The sequence below is a fragment of the Cyrtonyx montezumae genome, unplaced genomic scaffold (genome assembly GCF_038088225.1).
Source record: "Cyrtonyx montezumae isolate F1298 unplaced genomic scaffold, pur_monq_1.0 scaffold_15, whole genome shotgun sequence".
Taxonomy (NCBI): domain Eukaryota; kingdom Metazoa; phylum Chordata; class Aves; order Galliformes; family Odontophoridae; genus Cyrtonyx; species Cyrtonyx montezumae.
Window position 1 is genome coordinate 6,527,449 of NW_027071881.1, and position 18,736 is coordinate 6,546,184.

The following is an 18,736-nucleotide window of genomic DNA, read 5'->3' on the forward strand; positions in this document are numbered from 1 at the left end:
TGTAGCTCTTGGAAAGCCCCTTTAGAAAGGTCCAAGCATTACACCACCATAACTTCCACCTGTCAAAAAACCAGCCCGTGTTCTGAGCTTACAGAGAGCCAAGGAGGCATCTCCTTGCAACCAAACCACACCAGCTGGCCAGGGCCCGGCTGGGTGACCGCAGCCGCAGGGCTGTGCTTCCACTGCTTGCCCCTAGGAGGAGAGCACATACCACAGAAAGGCCCAGGAATCCGCAGGAGACCCAGCCAAACCTCTCCAGTCCCCTGCCAGTGCAGAGCATCGCTCCCAGACACATCCACTGGTTGCAGTTAAGTTAATTAACAGATGCTACTGAACTCATTAGAATGCAGTAATTTAAGTTGTGGGTGCCCAACAGCTAAGGAAAACAATCCATCATGGATTCAGCTTCCTAATCCCATCGTCAGCAACAGCCTTCTTGTGTGGCATGGGGCACAACGGGGTCCTTCCAGAGGAAGGTCGGGATGAGATGCCACCAGGCGCTGCCGTGGGGAGTGGGCTCCATCCCCGCGGGTCCTGGAGCACAGCTGTGTGCCAGCAGCAGAGCTGGGCCTGTCTGCAAGGCTGCTGAGGCTCTCTGCAGGATGGCAAGGACTGCCCTAGACTCTGCTTGCATCACCTGGGGAGAAGCTGTTGCTGTTTTCTGAACCTCAGCGGTGCTCACCACCTCCCCTCATACCCAGCAGAGCCTGGAGCAGGCTGTGAGCTCGAGGCCAACTGCAGCCAGACCTCCTCCAGGCTCCGGGGAAGGCCACTGCTGCTGGCTCACAAGTTGCACAAGGCGATGCCAAATGGTCTTCTGCTGTAACTTGTCCATAACTAATAAAAGAAACAGGGTTTTACGTCGGCCTCTCTGCTGCTATCACCAGAGGGAGGGGACAGCTTAACTAATCCCAGGAAGCACGACAGCTCCAAAGCAAAACACACACGCTGCTGTGACTAAAAGCAGGCAGGGGGTTTTCATTTTACAGCTGGAAAGCACGCCCCAGTTGCTACAAGCCCAACACAAAACCGTAACTAGATAGTGCGAGCACATGGCTGCCCTCACAAACCTTCCCTCTGAAATCCGAGCAGTCACATGAGCATGAATCTGTTGGTTTTTTTGGTTTTTGCACAGCAATAAACAAGGCAGCTGGAAGCCAGAGAGGAAAGCTAAATAACGGAGAAGAAAGGGGGAAAAAAGCAGTTTGGAGATGAGAAAGGAACTGCATAAAGAAGGACCATCCTAGCAGCATGGAGAGGGCATTCCTTGCTTCATTTGCTGCAGGCTTTTTAGCTCTACATGCACAGATGTAACACACTGCTCTTGCATTTTTTAAAGCCTCACAAGTAATCCTGTTTGTGCCATTGTACAGGGACTCACAGAGTAGGTCAGGAGCTGTGGTGTGCTCAAGTGGGAGGGCAGCTACACCACGTGTTAGCAGCAAGAAAGACTTCCCTCTTGAGAAAATAATGACTGAAACAGACAGGAAAGAAAACCTGACACTCTTAACCAAACCATTTGTATAGGGTGGCTTCATAAATGTGCCACCAACTACCAGACTGACAGATGAGCCAGAAGCAGGGCTGAGGGCTTGAAGATGTGATGCACCAACTGCTAGCAGCTCTGGGATCCTCTCTGTGAAGGCTGTACAGGATGTTGGTGCTTTTCTCATCTTGAAAGTTCTTTCTCCTCCACCCAAAAAGACTAAGTTTCCCAGCCTGGATACACTATGCAGCACACCATGCGGGTCAGGTCACCTCTAGCTCAGGGTTTGGTGCAGAAATCAGGAACTCAGACCTGGCCCAGCACAGATACAAGAGTGCTGGCAGCAAGTGAAGAGGGAAATTGTGAACAAAGATCTCCCTTCCCTCTCTGTGCATGTAGGCAGGAGAGGCCAAAGGGACAAAAACAGGATGGGAACAGAGGTGAGAGACAGAACCCTGGGTGCCCTAAAGAGAGCACAGGAATACTCAAGCTGCTGTGAAGAAGCCCCTTTCAACTGCACGAAGCTATGAAGTTGTTTCTTTGGCCAAAACACCTTAACAGCCACCTCCTGCAGCAGGAGCGTCAGCTTGGGTAGCTCTGCTGAAATTTGCTGCCCCACAAAGCACAACAGAGTCCTACACAAATAATCTGGCAAAACATGAGCTAACACTACCCCCTTCCAGCTGATCACGTGGAGACATTGCTTAACATGCACACGAGCAGATTTCTCAGAAACGTGCAATCTTTATGTCTTTTTGCTAGCCAGGTGCCAGGCTTGGGATGACAAGACACTTGCCCATACCCCAGCCCAGGACTCCACACAGGAACAAACACTGCTGTTGCAATGCACAGAACATCCTGTCCCCTCCCCTAACAGCAACACCTACCAAAGGGATCTAAATAAAACCAGACCAGCTGCTGAGGAGGGGCATGTTCAACAGGGAGCTGGAAGGCTGCGATGGAGACAAAGCCAGATCCCTGCCAAGTGATGTTACAAGAAAGAGGAACATCATTTACCTCTGCTGGGACCAGCACAGCAACGAGTGCTGCATTCACAGAGTAGTAGCAGTCTCCTAAAAACAACCACAGCCAACTTAGAAGCCGAGCAGGCTCCTGAAAGCTCTTTGTTTGCACCCATTTTTCCCAAGCTCAGCTCAGACCAGCCACGCAAACAGAGTGCTACCTGTCTCCACAAGACAGGGATGGAAGCTCTTAAGGTCGCGGGTCACTCGCTCTGCTCACCTTGCCAGCAGGATCCCCTGGTACTCCTCCAGCTGCCGCATGAAGCTGGGGTTGGGCTTGGTGACCGTGCGCCGTTCCTTCACGTAGTCGTAGGCCCTGTCCAGGTTCCAGCCGTACTCCTTCATGGCGTAGGCGATGACCGTGGACGCCGAGCGGCTCACCCCCATCTTGCAGTGCACCAGGCACTTGGAACCGTTTTTCCTGACGTGAAAGACAAAGGGAATCACTGAACAGAAAGCACGGCCCCCGGGAAGCTTGAGAAGGCAGCCAATTCTCTACCAGAGAGAGATCAAATATTTTCAACACCACGAACTCGTTTGGAGCCTCTCTGTTGTCATCTGGTAATCCAATTTACAAACTGGAGCAAGAAGGAGAAGAACAAGATCTTAATATTCGTAACAGCTTCAGTTACAAGAGCTCTTCCAGTGGACAAACGTTGTCTGTGCAGCTTTAGGAAGGCTGATGAGGATTGATGTGGTATCCTCACACTCAGCCTTAACAGCCCACTGGAATCGAGCAGTCCTCCGAAGAAAAAGGGCATCTGGCACACAAACATGGTACCACTGCCCACAGACAACCCTGGAAGATTCTGAGTAGCTTAGGAGAGCTGTTAGCACAAAGATCCTTTTCCAGTGTAGACTATTGACAACATGGTTATTGTGTTTGGTGACTGGACAAAACCAGCACTGCTTTAGCCAGGTGTTGGAAACCCTTCCTACTCCCACCCAGATGGAGAGATTTTTCTTACTGAAGGGAAAGCAAACAGTGTCTCTGAGCCCAAGGAGCACCTGCTCTGCCTGGGGGAGGCTGGTACAGGCAGCCTGCACTGCTCCCAGGAATTCAGAGGTGTTTGCCTGCCATGAACTGGGAGGAGGAAGGCCACAGGGCCCTTATCTCTGACCTCTGCACACCGGGCAGCGCTGGTACGGAGCAGGCTGAGAATATTTCTTTCGATTGCTGGCCAACAAGCAGACATGGCAAAGGCAGGGGTATGGTGATGGCTCCAGACTGAAAGACTGCTCACTTCCATCACATCACACAGAGTACTGAGGCTCAACCACTTCAGGCCCAGCGGACATTATTTGGGGCAGAAAAGTACTTGAGGGTGGTAACACTTAAAAGCCAGAACTCGGTGGAATACAGTGATGTCTTTTAAAGAAACAGTCTTCAATAAGATATATACCTACAATTTGCTCAGGAAAGCCACTCAACAAGTCAGCTTTTAAAGGCTATGAGAAATTTGCAAGCACCAGCTGTGGTTAAGAGAAGACAGACTGCTATAATGGAAACAGTACTTTAAAGGCAACATATGCCACTTTGCTTTCTGACCAGTTTTCCCATAAGAAGGCAGCTGAATTAACTGGAGACAGCTCAGATAACTGGGATACAGATCTCTGCAGCAAAAAGGGACAACTTTCAACATCTACTATCAGGTTACTCGGTGTAACTGACAGCTTAGAGACTTATGCAGGCATTTCTCTTGTTAAAAGGGAAGAGTTTGCTCTATACAGCACTACATGAACTTGCTTCCAGACTGTGGGCTTCACAGTGCAGCCTAGCAAAGCAGAGTACAGCTTATGCTTGTGCTCATATTTTTCCTTCTTACTTTTGATAAACCCTGCTCCATTTGTTATCACCTTTTCCTCCCACCAGCACTCTGGAGACCCACTGTTTCTTAAGCAACAGGTACACTGTTAGCTCCCTGATACAGGAAAAATCACTTCTTATCAGTCCTACCCGCTCCCTTTACAAGCACATGTAAGAACAACAGCTTGTGGAAGGCAACTCCAGCACTTAAAAAGACCACAAAATGAATGCCTAGGCAGACAAGGAAGAAAACTAGTTGACAAAATCATTGGGAAAGTAATAAATGCTTAGAATATGCCTTCTAAACGTGCTTGGTCTGGTCTGAAAAGACTTACTTTGCCTTTGAGATGAATTTGTACGTATCATTCCAGTAAGCCAGAAGATCTGTTGCTTCTTCATCATACACCCGAATATTGTGGTACTCAAAAAGGCCTGGGAAGAAGTTATCTATTTCTCGAGTCACATTCAAAATATACCGCACCCTGCACAGAAACAGAGCAGATAAAAATGCAGACCGTGCAGAACACAGTGGGCTCAGAGGCATATCACAGCTCCTAGATAACAGCTCTGCCTTCCTTTGTGATTGGCAAAATGCACAGCATTCGAAGTTGCAGTTCGGAACACCTCCCTGGAAATCAGGGCTGAGAGCAAGGAAGCACTGCCTAACACAGACTAAAGGGTTTTCTGGATACTCAGAGTTGAACTTCTTCCTCACATCTGTCAGGTTGCTCTGCTTGCCCATCACCTCTCTGCTCCAAGCATTTGCAACACTTGTGCTGCTAACATTCCTGCACAGACCATTCAGTTCGTGTTTGGGTGCTTTCTCAAAGCTCCTTCGTGAGTCTTTCCTCCTGCTGCAGCAATAACACAGAAAGAAGACTGGAGGCACAGCAATAAATGTGTACAATCACTACAGTGAGAGGTAACAGACAAGGAGCCACTGGGAAGATTCATTTCTTTCAGTATTCTGGAAAGGAAAGAGAGAAAGCATATGGTTTTTACCACTCCATGCAGTACCCTTTGCCCTGAGGGTCACTTGTAAGGTGTTTATGAACTGTGCTCCTGCTGGGTTGCTAGACTATTCTAAGAGCACTGTGAGGGACACCCCATCTCTCGAGCTGGTAGGGTATCATTAGCAGCCAAGTGGGACTTGCTTGACCACGGGAACTGCAGCAGACCCTTGGCTTAATGAGTCAATTTTGCTACGCTGGTTCTCCATGGAGCAGAAATATTCTATTAAACTCAGTTCAGCAGTGACTATTTTTTTCCACTGCATTGCCACAAATGAGCCAAAACTGTAAGTCATGGGTTTAATTACACAATCTCAGTGCTCAGACCCACCTGGCCAAGGGAGAGAACCCTAAGCCTGAAAGAGAGGAAAGGCAGAAAGCAGAGCAGCCCCCACTGCTAAGTCCTAAAGCTACAGCACTGTACTTCCTACTGGGCCCCACTCAAAGGAACAAACACTCCTTTACATGTTTTCCTTCCTGCCACAGTCCAGAGCTCCAGACTCCAAAGTGCCTCAGTAACAGTGAGGGCTTCAGCGAGGGGCACTGAGCTGGCAACACAGTTAAGTAACAGTAGCTTTCTGCTGCTCGTAGCTATGAGGTTGCTGGCTTCCTTTGTTCACCAAGGGGATGTCAGTCAAGGTCAGAGAATGAGATTCTTTTACTTTAGGGTGCCTGTTTGTGGGACATAAGACTTTGGAGGAAGCAAGAGCTTGTTCAGATCTGCAAACCCTTTAGTAAGTCTCAGGTTACTCAGCAGGTAAGTTTATTGCATAGACAAGTGTCGAGGCCAGGCTCCTGCTTTCAAGCTGATGGCCTGAAGCTACTCACCCTCTGTTCTGCAAGTCTTCCAGATTGGAGGCATTCCATTCAGAGCCCTGCAGGGAAAACAAGCAATGGGACACATCAGCCAGATGAAGGACAGAGGGTCTGTCACCGTGACCTCGAAGCTGGCAAAGCCATCAGCTAGATCCCTTCCAAAGCAACAAACAGCTCAGCAAAGCACAGCACCATATTCGGGCACTTCCTGCAAACCACTGAGAACCCGGGCACAGATGAACCCACTCCACCCTTTCCCTGGAGGCTGCTGACAGCTCTGCCCCACAGAGATGAGCCTGCTTGTGTTTAAAGCCATCCAGGTGCTCTTTACACATGAAACAGCCATCTCACACATCAAAGGCAGCAGCCCTGCAAGCTCAGTCGACATACACGTCTTCTCCCCATACTCAAAGCCCGTGTGAGAAGAGATACAAACAGGCTTTACCCTCTTCTCTGCAGCACGCTCAGGGCCTGCAGGCTGCTTGCTTCCTGCCCAAACACTAACACCTCAGCTGAGATCAAGGCCACTCAGACAACAGCTTCCTGCAAAAATGTTGGCGTGTGAGCTCTTTGCTTCCTCGTCCTAAACAGAAATAGCTGCTAACAGAAGGACAGCTTAGATGCAAGAGGGATCTAGGCAGCACGGACACCTGAACAGCCCTGCCCTTGGCATGTTGCCTTAGTCAGCTTCATGTTGTCTCTTCCTGGCCAAGGAAGGAACATTTAACTCTAGCCTGAGAATTACTATTTCCAAAGGCACAGAGAACAATGCTGCAGTGGCAGAGGTCTTTTCTCCCGTCCCTTGCTCCACAATCAGTGACATCATTAGGTCTCTTATTTCCTGGTTAGTTATTTCAGCACTAAGTACGATTGCACAGGGTTCTTGCCTCCACACGACAGAAGCCAGCTCTGTGCCTCAGAGACACCTGCCTTGCAGGACACATGCTCCTGAACGAAGCAGCTCGTGCCCAGCCCCAGCAGCACCACTCCTCACTGCAGAGCCTGCTTTGCAAATACTTCTGTTCCAGACATCAGCCACAGCCCTCCTCCTTGGTGCTGCCTGCAAGCCTCTTCGTAATGGTCTTGTTCCCATTAAATGCACTCAGAGCCAAGGTTCCAAACTGTGCTTTGCACTGAACTGCCTGCATCGCTTTTGACTAGCACTGCAATCCTCTAACAAGCCTCTCTTGGGAACATCTAGTCCACACAAACACATTACATCGTAGGTACTTTAAGTTTCCTGGCTCTACCCCACCACAATTCCTTGTGAGTGCTCACATACACCATTCCCTTCTGAGCCACAGCCCTGTGCTAAGCTTCAGGAGACTGGGAGAGGCTGACTCTGCTTGGACAGACCAGCTGCTCCAAAAGGATTCAGCTTTGTTTCAAGTCGAGCCAACTTCGTAGGCTTAGGCAGCCCAACCAAACCTGTGTCCGTTCCTTCAGGGCTGGGAAATCCAGCAGAGCTGACTCATCAGAAGGAGGTGCAGTAATTAGACAGGCCCCAGCAGCAATGAAAGGCAGCTAAGCAAGCAAAACATTAACAAGCGAAATGTTTATGTTTCCTTAAGTGACCGATCTCCAGGATCCTTGGTTAAACTCCTCTGATCCCACCGGATCACACAAACACAGAACTTTCCATGTTACCAAAGCATAATTCCACCTGAATCTCACGCAAGCCCATGCCAGCAGCTCAGCTCCCCTCCCTCTCTGCTGCAGTCATGCTCTTCCCAAACACAGTTTGACACGTGGGTAACCTTACCCAGTTAAAGCTGTAAGATTAATCTTACACTAGCAGAAACAGCCCTGAAAAGAAGTTAGAACTAAAAACTTTTCCCCTTCCACCGTCTGGTGACAGGGACTACAGCACAGCTGCCTCATGGCAAAACTTAGCACAGCCAAGAAGTGTTCAACAGCCCTGCTGCCTTGTGTCCTGCTTCAGTGTACGTGACCTCAGGATCAGCCAAACTCTCCTTCAGAGGTCCCTGAAGTTTCTCCTGTGAGAAGGGTTAGGTGTGCTTACAGCTGTAAGTCCTTGCAACTCCCTCTCAGACTCACCAAAAAGACGTGATCAAATATCTGAGTGGGGCTGTCCATCTGCCCGAGGATCACTATCATTTCGTTGTCAATGAACTCTTTGAACTCCCGCAGGTTACACACCATCTGCATCTCCAGCTCCGTGCGTATCTGGGTGGGGTGGAGGAACACAAGGACACCACGTGATGCTTTTTTCCTTTTGGCCTTTCTCCACGGCACAAAGAAGTCTCTCTAATTTGCACAACAGCACTTCCACTGCTGCACCCTCACCTCTTTTGATGTGATGTTCTCCAAATCTTTCTGCATCATGATCTCCCTTAACTTGGTCTTAATGAGTCGCTCGGTGCGCTCCCGCTCAGTTGGGCTATCAGAAGAGAGCAACACAGTCACTGGCTGGGGAAAGGACCTGGATTCATGGTCACTTTAAAACTGGTACTGCTCAGCCTTGCTACTTTGTCTATACACATCTTCAGCTGAAAGGAATTCAGGTGACTGTAAAGCCCAGTTTATGTTCCCAGTTGTGTATGGGAGATCAAGCGAATGCTCATAATCCACTGCAGTCATCCACAGAACCTCTGGTATTTGGTAAAATTTAAATTGGGAAGGCTGCATTATACTCTCTGGAGCAATATCTATGCCTCTCCCTACCTTTCTTGGAAAGGTAACAGCTCCAAAGCTCCTTACATGGAGAGGAGAGTGCAGCTAAGCCTCTGCACATTCCTCCAGCCTCTGCTGCCAGGGCCCTTATCACCAGCTGCAAAAATAGCCTGGCTAACACCAGGGGAAGTTGCAACAGAGCAGAACAGAGCTCTCTCACCAATCACCATCTCAGAAGGGGCCCAGCAGTCACATCTCCCACCACCTTTCTGTTCCTCTGCAAGGCTGCCAGGATGCTGACCGCAGACACTTCTGCTTTACGAGCATCCGACCGCTGGTTCACAAATAGAAATCAAACAAGTTCCCTCAAACCTCGAGCACTATTCCAGGGCTCAGATAAGAGTGCTGTCCAGGTGCCCCCAGGAGATGATTCAGTCACTGCCAATGGGGAAAGAGTGGGCTACCCAAAGTTTATACATGAAAAGCTGCAAGATAGTATTAAGCTGAAAGCCTGCCAGAACTTTTCAGGCGTTTTTCTTGTATATTAAAAAACAATCAAGTGTGAAGACCTATTCACAGCTGAATAACTGCCTCAGCATTATTATTCACTCACTGAACTCCAACAAAATGAAGTCTCTGTGAGCACAAATCAACCTACGGCACTATTACAGTGGGAAAGCAGCTGGGGCTCATGAAATCATTTCTTCTGCTGCAAACCAGGCAACTGAGCCCTCACACTTGGCTTCACATCTGGGCACAGAGTACTTTGAAGTTACATGGTATCACCATCATCAGCAATTGCTTATTACAGGGGTTGTAACCCTTTGTGTATTGATGCAGCCTACAAATTTTGCCTTTCCAAACAGACTGCACGTTTACTTTAGCTGCTGTTTTTGGACTGTACATCAGCAGACACCCAAGCACTTAGCTGGAGGCAGACTGGGTCCTGATCCACACTTAGAATGCTCCGCAGAGACCAGTGCTGCTGTGTCCCCTTTCTCTAGTGCTCCAGTCTCACAAATCCATGCCCAAACACTTCACAGCTAAATGAACTGAGTAAGGAAAAAGGACCGTGTTGCTCTATGTGCTCAGACACAGCATAAGAGCAAAGTCCAGAGAAACCTGTTCGTTCTGGAAGGCACCAGGCCTGGAAACCAGAGTGCAAACTAGGAAACAGGAAGGCCCGGGTACCAGATTACACCACACCTCTCTCACTGCAGTAACACGGGACTTAACACACAAAGATCAGAGAGCCTAAAGCCAAAGGTAAACAAACAGAATGGGAACAGAGGCTGGAGGAGATATAAGGCAGTCCCAGGAGGGCAAAACTTCCAGCACTGGTGTTTACCTAACTAGGTGTGCATTTATTAGCCCCAACAGGAAACCTCTCCTCATCAGGACCTAGTTAAGAGTGAACTCTGTGGAAATAGGTCTCCTCTTTTGACGGCCAAACATCTCAGCTCAGCAGAGCCAGACCAACTCACACATCTGTGAAGAGGGCGGGCGAGTCGGGCCGGTGGGACTGCACATCTTGCATAGCATTCCACTCGTTGACCGAGGACTGGTCGGAGTTGATGTGGCTCTCATAGTAACTGACCCACGTGAGAAAGAGGCTCCCTGGGTAGTAATTGTTGCTTCTCGCCACTTCACACGCCTTATGTAAACTCTGCAGAGCAGACCTAGAAAGGGAAAAGTGCTTGTAGGATTACCAGGATGGCACTGAGCACTAAGCAGCTGCCAAGCCCAGCACGCTGCTCATGTCCCTTTGGGGGGTACGGAGCCCAGTGCTGTGTGTCCTGGTGGACATGGTCAGTGCTGCAAGGGAGTGGATTATTGCACATTTCACTGAAGCATACCAGGACATATTCCCCATGTCCAGATAACAGCAAATGTGGCCACAATGCAGAGGGTAGAGGTCCCAAAACATGATGCAACTGCCTGCACCGGGAGTACAGCGCACAGCAAGCATCCCTGACACAGGGTGCTCTGACAGATCCTCCTGTGCAGGGCTGGGTCACACAGGAACTGGGCACAGAGAACTGCACTCCCAATGGTTTAGGGCCTGACTTGACAGAGGTGTTTAGGGGCCTGCCCTCCCTCTCTGCAAGAGGGATGTTACAAGTTTCTTCAGCTGCTGCTGGGAAATAAATCCCCCTCTCCTATTTTTAGCTTGTTTGACTGTGATCTGAAGGATCCAGGTCAAAACCACTGGGGTGACACAGTAGCATGACACCCTGACAGGGGATGCATTTCTGCAATGCAAAGCAGCTTGAGCCAGAAATACTTTTCATGGCCACTACATTCTTACATGAACCACCCTAAAAGGAAAGAAAAATGCAGGCAGTTTCTCTTTCCTTCTCCCTACCACAATGATTATGTCTCACTGACGAGGGAGTCCTCTAAAATATGTACAGTGTGTGTTTCCTTATTTATGACAAATATTTCAAATACGTGCTTCTATCAGGAGCAAACTCTGCTTTGGAGGGATTCAAAGCAGCAGTACTTTGCAAAGAAAATGGCCCTATTCCTCCTGCCCCCAGCTGAGACCAAGGCACAGCTCCAGCACTGTGAGCAGCTCACTGCTGTGCACAGCTTCTTTCCTTTGCTATCAGCCCTCCTTCCCTGTCTCTGAAGGGGGGCACATGCTGTTGAACAGGGCTCAGGACACCAATAATGCAAAGCAACACCTGCTTTTTAAAAGCCCAAGGAGCCAAAACACCCTGGAAAAAGGATGACTGGGGCTGATGACAGTGAGTGCTTACCACATTGCCTGCACCGACACCGGCTTGAATATGTGAACCCTGTTATCCGTGGACACGCTGAACCCGCTGTGGAGAAGGAAAGAGGCACAGTAAAAATGTGTCCCAAAAGTAGCTTCCCAGTTACAATGCGGAGTTTGTAGCAGGCTAAAGCTGTGAAGGACTGGCCCTATGCAGACTGCTGAGCTTAGTTAGCAAACAGATCAAAACAGCAAACTAAAAGCACTACGGTGACTTCTTTTTTTCTTAAGCAGTTGCTCTTCAGGAACAAAGCTAAAGCAGTGGGACAGTGCTGTGCTGTTTACCTTGGCAACACAAATTCAGTGTCACAGCTGGGAACAACAGAGTGCAGCTAAAGTGATCCTGGGGCAGCTACCAAGGAAAGAAAAGTCATTCCAAGCACTGCACTGGACAGCCTTTGTAACTGGCACAAACAGGAGTCTGCAAGTCAGGCGTCTACTTGGCAGAGACACATCATTCTTATTTCATGTTCAGCAGAACACTGCCTGCTGCAAGCGTGGTGGAGGAACACATAATAGGATCCCTTTAAGGAGCTTTTACTACACACCCACACGCCAGTGAAAGCTCCTTTACTCCAGCTTAAACACACACATGAGCCACTGTCTTGGTGCGTGTTTATTCACAGATAAGTCAATTATTGGTGCTCGCTGCCACAGACGCTGTGATTCAGGGCTTTTAGGTCTACTAACCCAGCACAGGTCAGCAGCAGGAGGCCTGCAGGACCTGCTGTGGCTCTCACATTGTTTGAATCCTTCTCTGCAGACCGTGCTGCACACAGAGACCCTCTGTGAGAAGTACAAAAGACACTCACCCATCCCCGTCCAGGTGGATCAAGGTGTCGCTCCACAGTGGCAGCACCAAACCCATTGTACAAGTGCTACTGTAAAAAAGGAAAAGAAGGTCAGGCCACTTACCTCAGCACTGTTATCCTAATCTCACAGCAATGGCTGCAGGTGCTTGCACTTATGCGGGAGAAAAAGAAAAAAGATGGTCCCACTGTTGCTTCAGGAACAAACAGACCAGTGTTGCTTTGTACAAGTGCCTGGCAAGGTTTATTACCCAGATACAGGGTACAGAAGTACTCTCTGAAGCAAGCTTTAAGGGTCAATATACACCCAGGAGAAGAGCAAACAGGACTGAGAAGCAAGCTCTGTGTGGGAGGTGAGAGGGGCTCAGTCTTGGGTCAGCTCAAGGCTTTCGTTACAGATTAGTCCCTCCCAGGCTCAAGTGGTTTTGGTTCTAGTTCTGGTTTTGCAACACACAGCTTTGTTTTCTTGTTTGTCCCTCAACCACAGCTGCTAGGAACTGGGGTCAGTGCAATGGCAGGGTGACTGTCAGCAGGGCAGCTCAGCAACTGCAGCTTACCACCTGCCCCGTTCCCCCTTCCATCCCCGTGGCCGAGCAGACACCTCTTGGCAAGCCCACTCCTCTCTCAGCTGCTCAGACCTCTCTGCCTCCGGTCACCTGCTTTCTGCGAGGCTGAGCAGACAGCCAACAAAAAAGCAGAAGTTAAGTGATGGAAAAAAAAACAAGGGCAGGGGGAACTCCAGCACAACCTGCAGCAGGCTGGCCAAACAAAAAGCTCGGTGGTCTCACAAAGCTGTAAGACTGCCCCGTAACAAAGGCAGCATCTTCAACAAGGGTCACATTCACTTCCCTCCCCTTCCTATGCTTTGCTCTAGCTGCTCTCAGATTTCCACCAAGCCTACCAGCCCTGGTTGCCCATGAGAAGTAGGGGAAGAGGGCGAGACCTGAGGCTTCTATGGGTCAGCAGACACGAAGCCCCAGAAACACACACCTCAGAGCGCCCGGTGCCCGGCACAAGGAGACACTGTGGCATGCAGCTATTTCTGTTGACAACATGAGATGAGCTCATGGAAAGATATGTTTTTAAAAGGCTTCCCAAGGTGGCCAGGGTATTTTTAGTGATACTGTTCAGCAGCCGCTTATCAGAGCCCATAGCAACAAGTCTATATGGAATTATAAATAGCAAGTGGGCTAGGGGAGGGCGTATCAGAGTGACCATCCAGAACCTAAGTAACTCTAGGAGACAGCTAAAACCACCTCGCTATGCTATTAAAGACTGAATGCCTGTGAGCTCTCAGTTATCAAAGGTGGCAGTGCTGGTAGATCCCAGCCAATAGCGGGCTCCACACTCACAGCAACCTGTGCAAGGACAAGTTATTCTTGCACTACTATGAGAGCATACATGAGCCATAGCTGTGCATGCACACACAGGCTGGGACGTGGGAGCCCGTGGCAGCAGCAGACCACTCTCCAGTAGGCATCACTTGAGCAAAGCATCCGAATCCAACCACTTACAATTAAGCATGGCTGTCACGACCAGCAAGCTGCTTGCAAAGTCTCCTTTCAGCCAAACTGTTCTAAAAGGTTTTCCAGTAACCCTGCTAGCCTCCTGAAAGTCACTTCTAGCAACAAGGGTCAGCAGCAAGATTCATTTCTGTGCTTAAAGTCAGAGCTAGAAAAAAGCATCCGTATTAAAAACTTCCACAATGTTTTGAATATCTCTTTTTTTAATTCAAAATTTCCTCACATAGACCATTATTTACTCACATCTTTTTTTTTCAAGAGCTCCATGCCCCCCATGCTCTCTTCAAAGAGAGCAGTGTCCCCTTCTATGCCAGAAGCTGCTGCTTCCCACTCACATCCTCCAGCCCTCGGGGAGCTCAGTGGCAATTAAAACAAATGAAGCAAAGGCACTAAACCCTGGTGACATGCTAATGTCTGGGAGAAGACACTTTGTGCCATCAACAACCCTGACATTCCCATCAGGCCTCTGTGCCATGACCTTGGCAAAGCGTTGTCTGACAGTTACTTTCTCACTGGCTGCTCTCCTGAACCCTGATGCCCAATTTCTCTGATTGCAGCTTTCTGTCTTGCTGCAAGTCCTCCCTGTGCCTGTGCAGACACAGGGCTTTGGGACCCTGCTTTTCATAGACCACTTAGGGCACTTAATGTACTCATACAAGCCTGAGGCGTGGAGGAACTGCTGACCTGAGTTTTTTTGCTCCCATTTGCTACCTCCTTACAAAAAACAAAAGAGGAACTCTGGTTCTGGAGAAAGGCATCAGGCTGGAAAATCTGAAACGACCCCCCAGAAAGTGCAGACAACAGACAGTGACTGCTAAACTTTACTCAACACATGGCTGAACACAAAGACTTCCCCACCCAGACAGTGTGAGTGTACCTGTCATTAGAAGAGAAATCCATTCCCAGGACAATGCTTTCCTCTGTGTCCTGTCTGCCGTTGGTGGATACGACCACCATGTACCTGGTGCGGTTCTGGTACGTGCTCTCCAGTCTTACAGCCTGGGGGAACAAAGGAGAGGCATCAGCAGCAGAGCCAGTGAGATGCATGCTGTCACCTTTACAAACCAGCTTGCCACACTGAGTGAGAGCCACAGAAGCAGTGATGTGACACACGAGGCCAGCCAGCCTGACTCTCAGCTGGGTGGTCAGCAGAAGAGGGAGAAGCAACTTATTTCCTCTTTCTCACAGCACTCTCCTGAGTAAGTGGGATGTTCTGTGCTTCTAGCACACCTGGCTGCTTGCCTGCTGTGTCCCACCAATGCTGTGAACAAGCAGCAGCCCCCAGCTGGGGACCCTCATGCAGCATTACACATTTGGTGAACCAGAGGGCTTTGTTCCAAGAGCCAGAGCTTGCCTGTACCATGTGCTCCTGACTTCCCAGGCAGCTGGGCTAACTGATGTGTGGCTTCCTGCTGGCCCTTTGAGCTTTTCTAGCAGTTTCCTCAGTGTAGAAGAGACTCCCACTGCTGCACACCTGGTAGGAAAAGATTTCTGAGTTATGGGGCTGCACCCATGGCATGGTTGGACACTGATCTCCTCCAGAAGCCAAAAGGCAGCGAGAGCCACAGGGAGTTGAGCACATCCCCCTGCAGACACACTGCTGAGGAGTCCAGGAAAGGAGCTCAGCTTTGCTATCCACACTCACAGCCTGCAATGCTTACTTGCAACATTTCTTGGACTCTGTTCCAAGCTGTCTGCAGTTATTTTAGTCACAGGGTCCCAAGATGAGAAATTATGACATCTCTAGAAAGGAAGCGTCTCGATCATGCATCTTAGCTTTGGACAGCCTAACCCAACTTCAAGGCACTGTCTCACTTCAGTGTTTATCCTTTAGCTAAACTGCTCCTTGAACTTTGAGCAGGGTCTGCAGAGAGCACACGAGGGCAAGAAAGACATGGTGTGTCCCAGCCATGCCCCATGCTGCAGGCTGGCACCTGCCAGGGAACCACCATGAATTCCTCCTGCTGGAACAGTGTAGCTCAAAGTGGTGTTTTACATTCTCTGCCAATAGAGCCTGAACTCTCCAAGACCTTGCTGCTGCCCTCCCAAATCTCATGTCAATATTCTTGGCCACCCATGGCAGATCATGCTCAGAGCGTTCTCTCACTGCAGTCATTTTAGCCTTAAAATAAAAGCTCACAAAATAACGACCGCATGGGACCCCCCAGAAGCATGCTGTTTTTCCCAGTGTACCCTTCAGTTCTGAGGCCAGCACGGCACCTCCCAGCTCAGACGAAGCCCCCTCTGCCCTCCTGGCATCTCACCCTCAACCAGATCTCAGCCATGGGATGTGGCAGAACCCACCACGAGGCTTATGGCAGCAGCCCCAGTGCCAGGTGCAGCAGCAGGTGTGGGCAGGAGGCAGTGCTGGCTGCAGTTTCCAGGCTTGGACCAAAAGCTAACAATCTCCCCAGATGCCAATGCCAGTGGACAGATGTGCTCTGTACAGCGAGACCGTGCTCCACTCCATCTCTTAAGGATAAGACATGCTAAAACCAGCCTTGTTGTCCTTCATGCATCTTGAGTCACGTGGACATCTGACTCACACGGAGTCAGTGAGGTCAGACCTTCTCAGTGTGAGTTCTGCTGTCTGTCCAACTACCCACGTGTAGCAACACAAAGGGTGCTGTTCCACCCGGAGGAGCAGGCAGTCACCGAGGTCCTGGTGGTGAGCCACCACCTACGTGAAGATCCAAACCGTAACTCACCTTGAATGGGAGCAGGCACCCACACACCAGCTCTGTTCTGCTGCTCAAGGACGGTGCAGCAGCCAGAGGGTTAATGTAAGCTAACTCACTGTGCTAAACCCACGTGTCTAGCAGCAATTAGAAATGTGGTTTTAATGCAAGACCCTTAAGAACAGGGCAAGACAAACATCGGCCAAAGGTCACACAGCTCCCAGCCCTGGGGTGGGATTTTCAGAGGCCGATTAAGAGAAGCTGGGCACAGTTTATTGTGGCTCTTTATTTCCAACACTCACACCCTTCCCACAAAGAGAAGAACCATTAATGGAGCTAAATTTCCCGGAATAATAAATTAGTCAGGCTTCAAAGTTACTGACAGAGGCTCAACACACCCAGCAGGTGACAAACTGGTGAGTGCCCTTGGCACTATTACTAGCTCCTACTCTCACCCAACGGCAGCAGAGCACCAAGTAACTAAGTGGTATGATACCTTCTAAATGAAGATATTGAAAGCCCAGTCAATCTTCGGAGGACAGCCCAGCTCCAGGGGCTGCAATGCCATGAGAAGGTTTTCTCTCAGTAGCTCTGCTACAGAGCTGTTCTTTCTCCTCAGTTCTGTCTTCTTCAACAAATAGTCCTCTGTAGTCCTTCCAGGACCAGCAAACACTTCTCTTTGCTTTATGCTCACCTACACACAAGCCAACTTCATCTGCTCTTGCCCTCTTGTTTAATCCGAAGTAGAACGTGGAGTTTTATCAGCCCTTATGAACTGCACCTCCCAAGATGTAAGCTCACACTGGCCTTTCCTTTTTTATGCTGCAGTATAGCAGGTGTTTCATACAGGAACACATTTCTCTCTGGGATATTTGATTTGAAGAGCAAAAAAAAAAAAGTGCTCAAATCTTCTGAGGTCCTCTTTTATTATTAAATGCACAAAAGTGCACAACTCCCCACTCTGCCAAGCTCCAGGAAGACTTTACATCAGTTTGCACATTTCATCTCATTTTCCTCCTTCCTCCTGCACTTACGCTCATACCATTCCTCTGATTCTGCTCGTTGAAAGCTGCAAAACTGCCGACAGCTCCAACAGAAACAAGAGTTGTTCCAGACTTGAAGTGTAGGTTTTTAGAGGATTAGATTTCTCTGCTGCCCTCCGAGCTGTGAAGTCTGCCCTCGGAGTGACAGCAGCCAACACAAGAAGAGAATGCATTTCTCTCAGCACTGTTTATATTTCAAATCTCATTTGTATCTACTATTTTATGAGAGAGTCTATTGCAGCTCTGCACACCCTTCGTTCGTCAAGAATCAATTAAATTCAAGTAGACTATCGAACTTAACCTCATGCAAGGTTTCAGCATTCCAAATGTAGCTGGGAACAAAAGGGTTTATGTCTCAGCCCACAAAGTCCTTATTCAGCTGTTAAGGCTAATTTGTCCCAAATCACACAATGTAGCCACTGATATTGCTGAACAATGACTTGTTCAATGGCTTCCAAGGTTCTAACCCTGGCTCAGATTTTGAAAGGCTCTGCGAGCCCCCCATCCATTCCCATCACTTCCACTGACATTTTCATGACAGCAAGGTGTGTCTGACAGATTTGGGGAGCAGGTCCTTCAGTCTGCTTACAGCAAATTATTTTCTGCAGTCGTCTTTCAATCATTCTGTAGTAACCTTGGCTATTTTCTTGCCGTCCTCCAGGATCAGCTCAGCTCCCAGCTCAGGAGGATTCAACAAACCAGAGGTGGGCACGTTGTTAAGATGTATCAAGGCACTTTAAGCTACTAAGTGTTGAGGGATGCAGAGATACTGGCACTCTGCCTGACCTTGCAGAGCACTTCAACACGTCCCAGCAGGATTCTTCCCTGCTCTTCTCCAGCTGCTGGTGGTCTTCAAGGCACATCAGTGTTACAAACAGAACCAAGGCATTTTAACAGACCAAAAAAACAGAACCAGAGGGATCAGTGTGGGAACATAGCTACATGGGGATCTCCCATGTTCCTCCCTGATAAACCACAGCCTTTTTGGATGAAGCAGTTAAGGAGCATAGTGAGGAATCCAACTGAAGTGACACGGAAGGACAGGGTGTCAGTGCTCACCAGAGACACGCACTGTCCTGACATTTAAATAGGACACCAAGCGAATTCACTCAGCTTCTCTGACAATTGT

The 18,736-nt window shown here is 49.2% G+C and overlaps 1 protein-coding gene across 3 annotated transcripts in view; it reads right to left on the reverse strand.

Moving 5' to 3' along the window:
- SSH2 (slingshot protein phosphatase 2) overlaps positions 1-18,736 on the reverse strand; it is a 68,216-nt gene that overhangs the window by 5,184 nt on the left and 44,296 nt on the right. For all 3 annotated transcript variants that reach the window (XM_065731953.1, XM_065731952.1, XM_065731951.1), the window contains 9 exons: positions 14,764-14,885; positions 12,367-12,435; positions 11,538-11,603; positions 10,260-10,454; positions 8,449-8,542; positions 8,200-8,328; positions 6,154-6,200; positions 4,651-4,797; positions 2,729-2,929 (listed from right to left, as the gene is read on the reverse strand). In XM_065731953.1, coding sequence (XP_065588025.1) covers positions 2,729-2,929; positions 4,651-4,797; positions 6,154-6,200; positions 8,200-8,328; positions 8,449-8,542; positions 10,260-10,454; positions 11,538-11,603; positions 12,367-12,435; positions 14,764-14,885 — 1,070 coding nt within the window. The remainder of the gene's footprint in view (positions 1-2,728; positions 2,930-4,650; positions 4,798-6,153; positions 6,201-8,199; positions 8,329-8,448; positions 8,543-10,259; positions 10,455-11,537; positions 11,604-12,366; positions 12,436-14,763; positions 14,886-18,736) is intronic.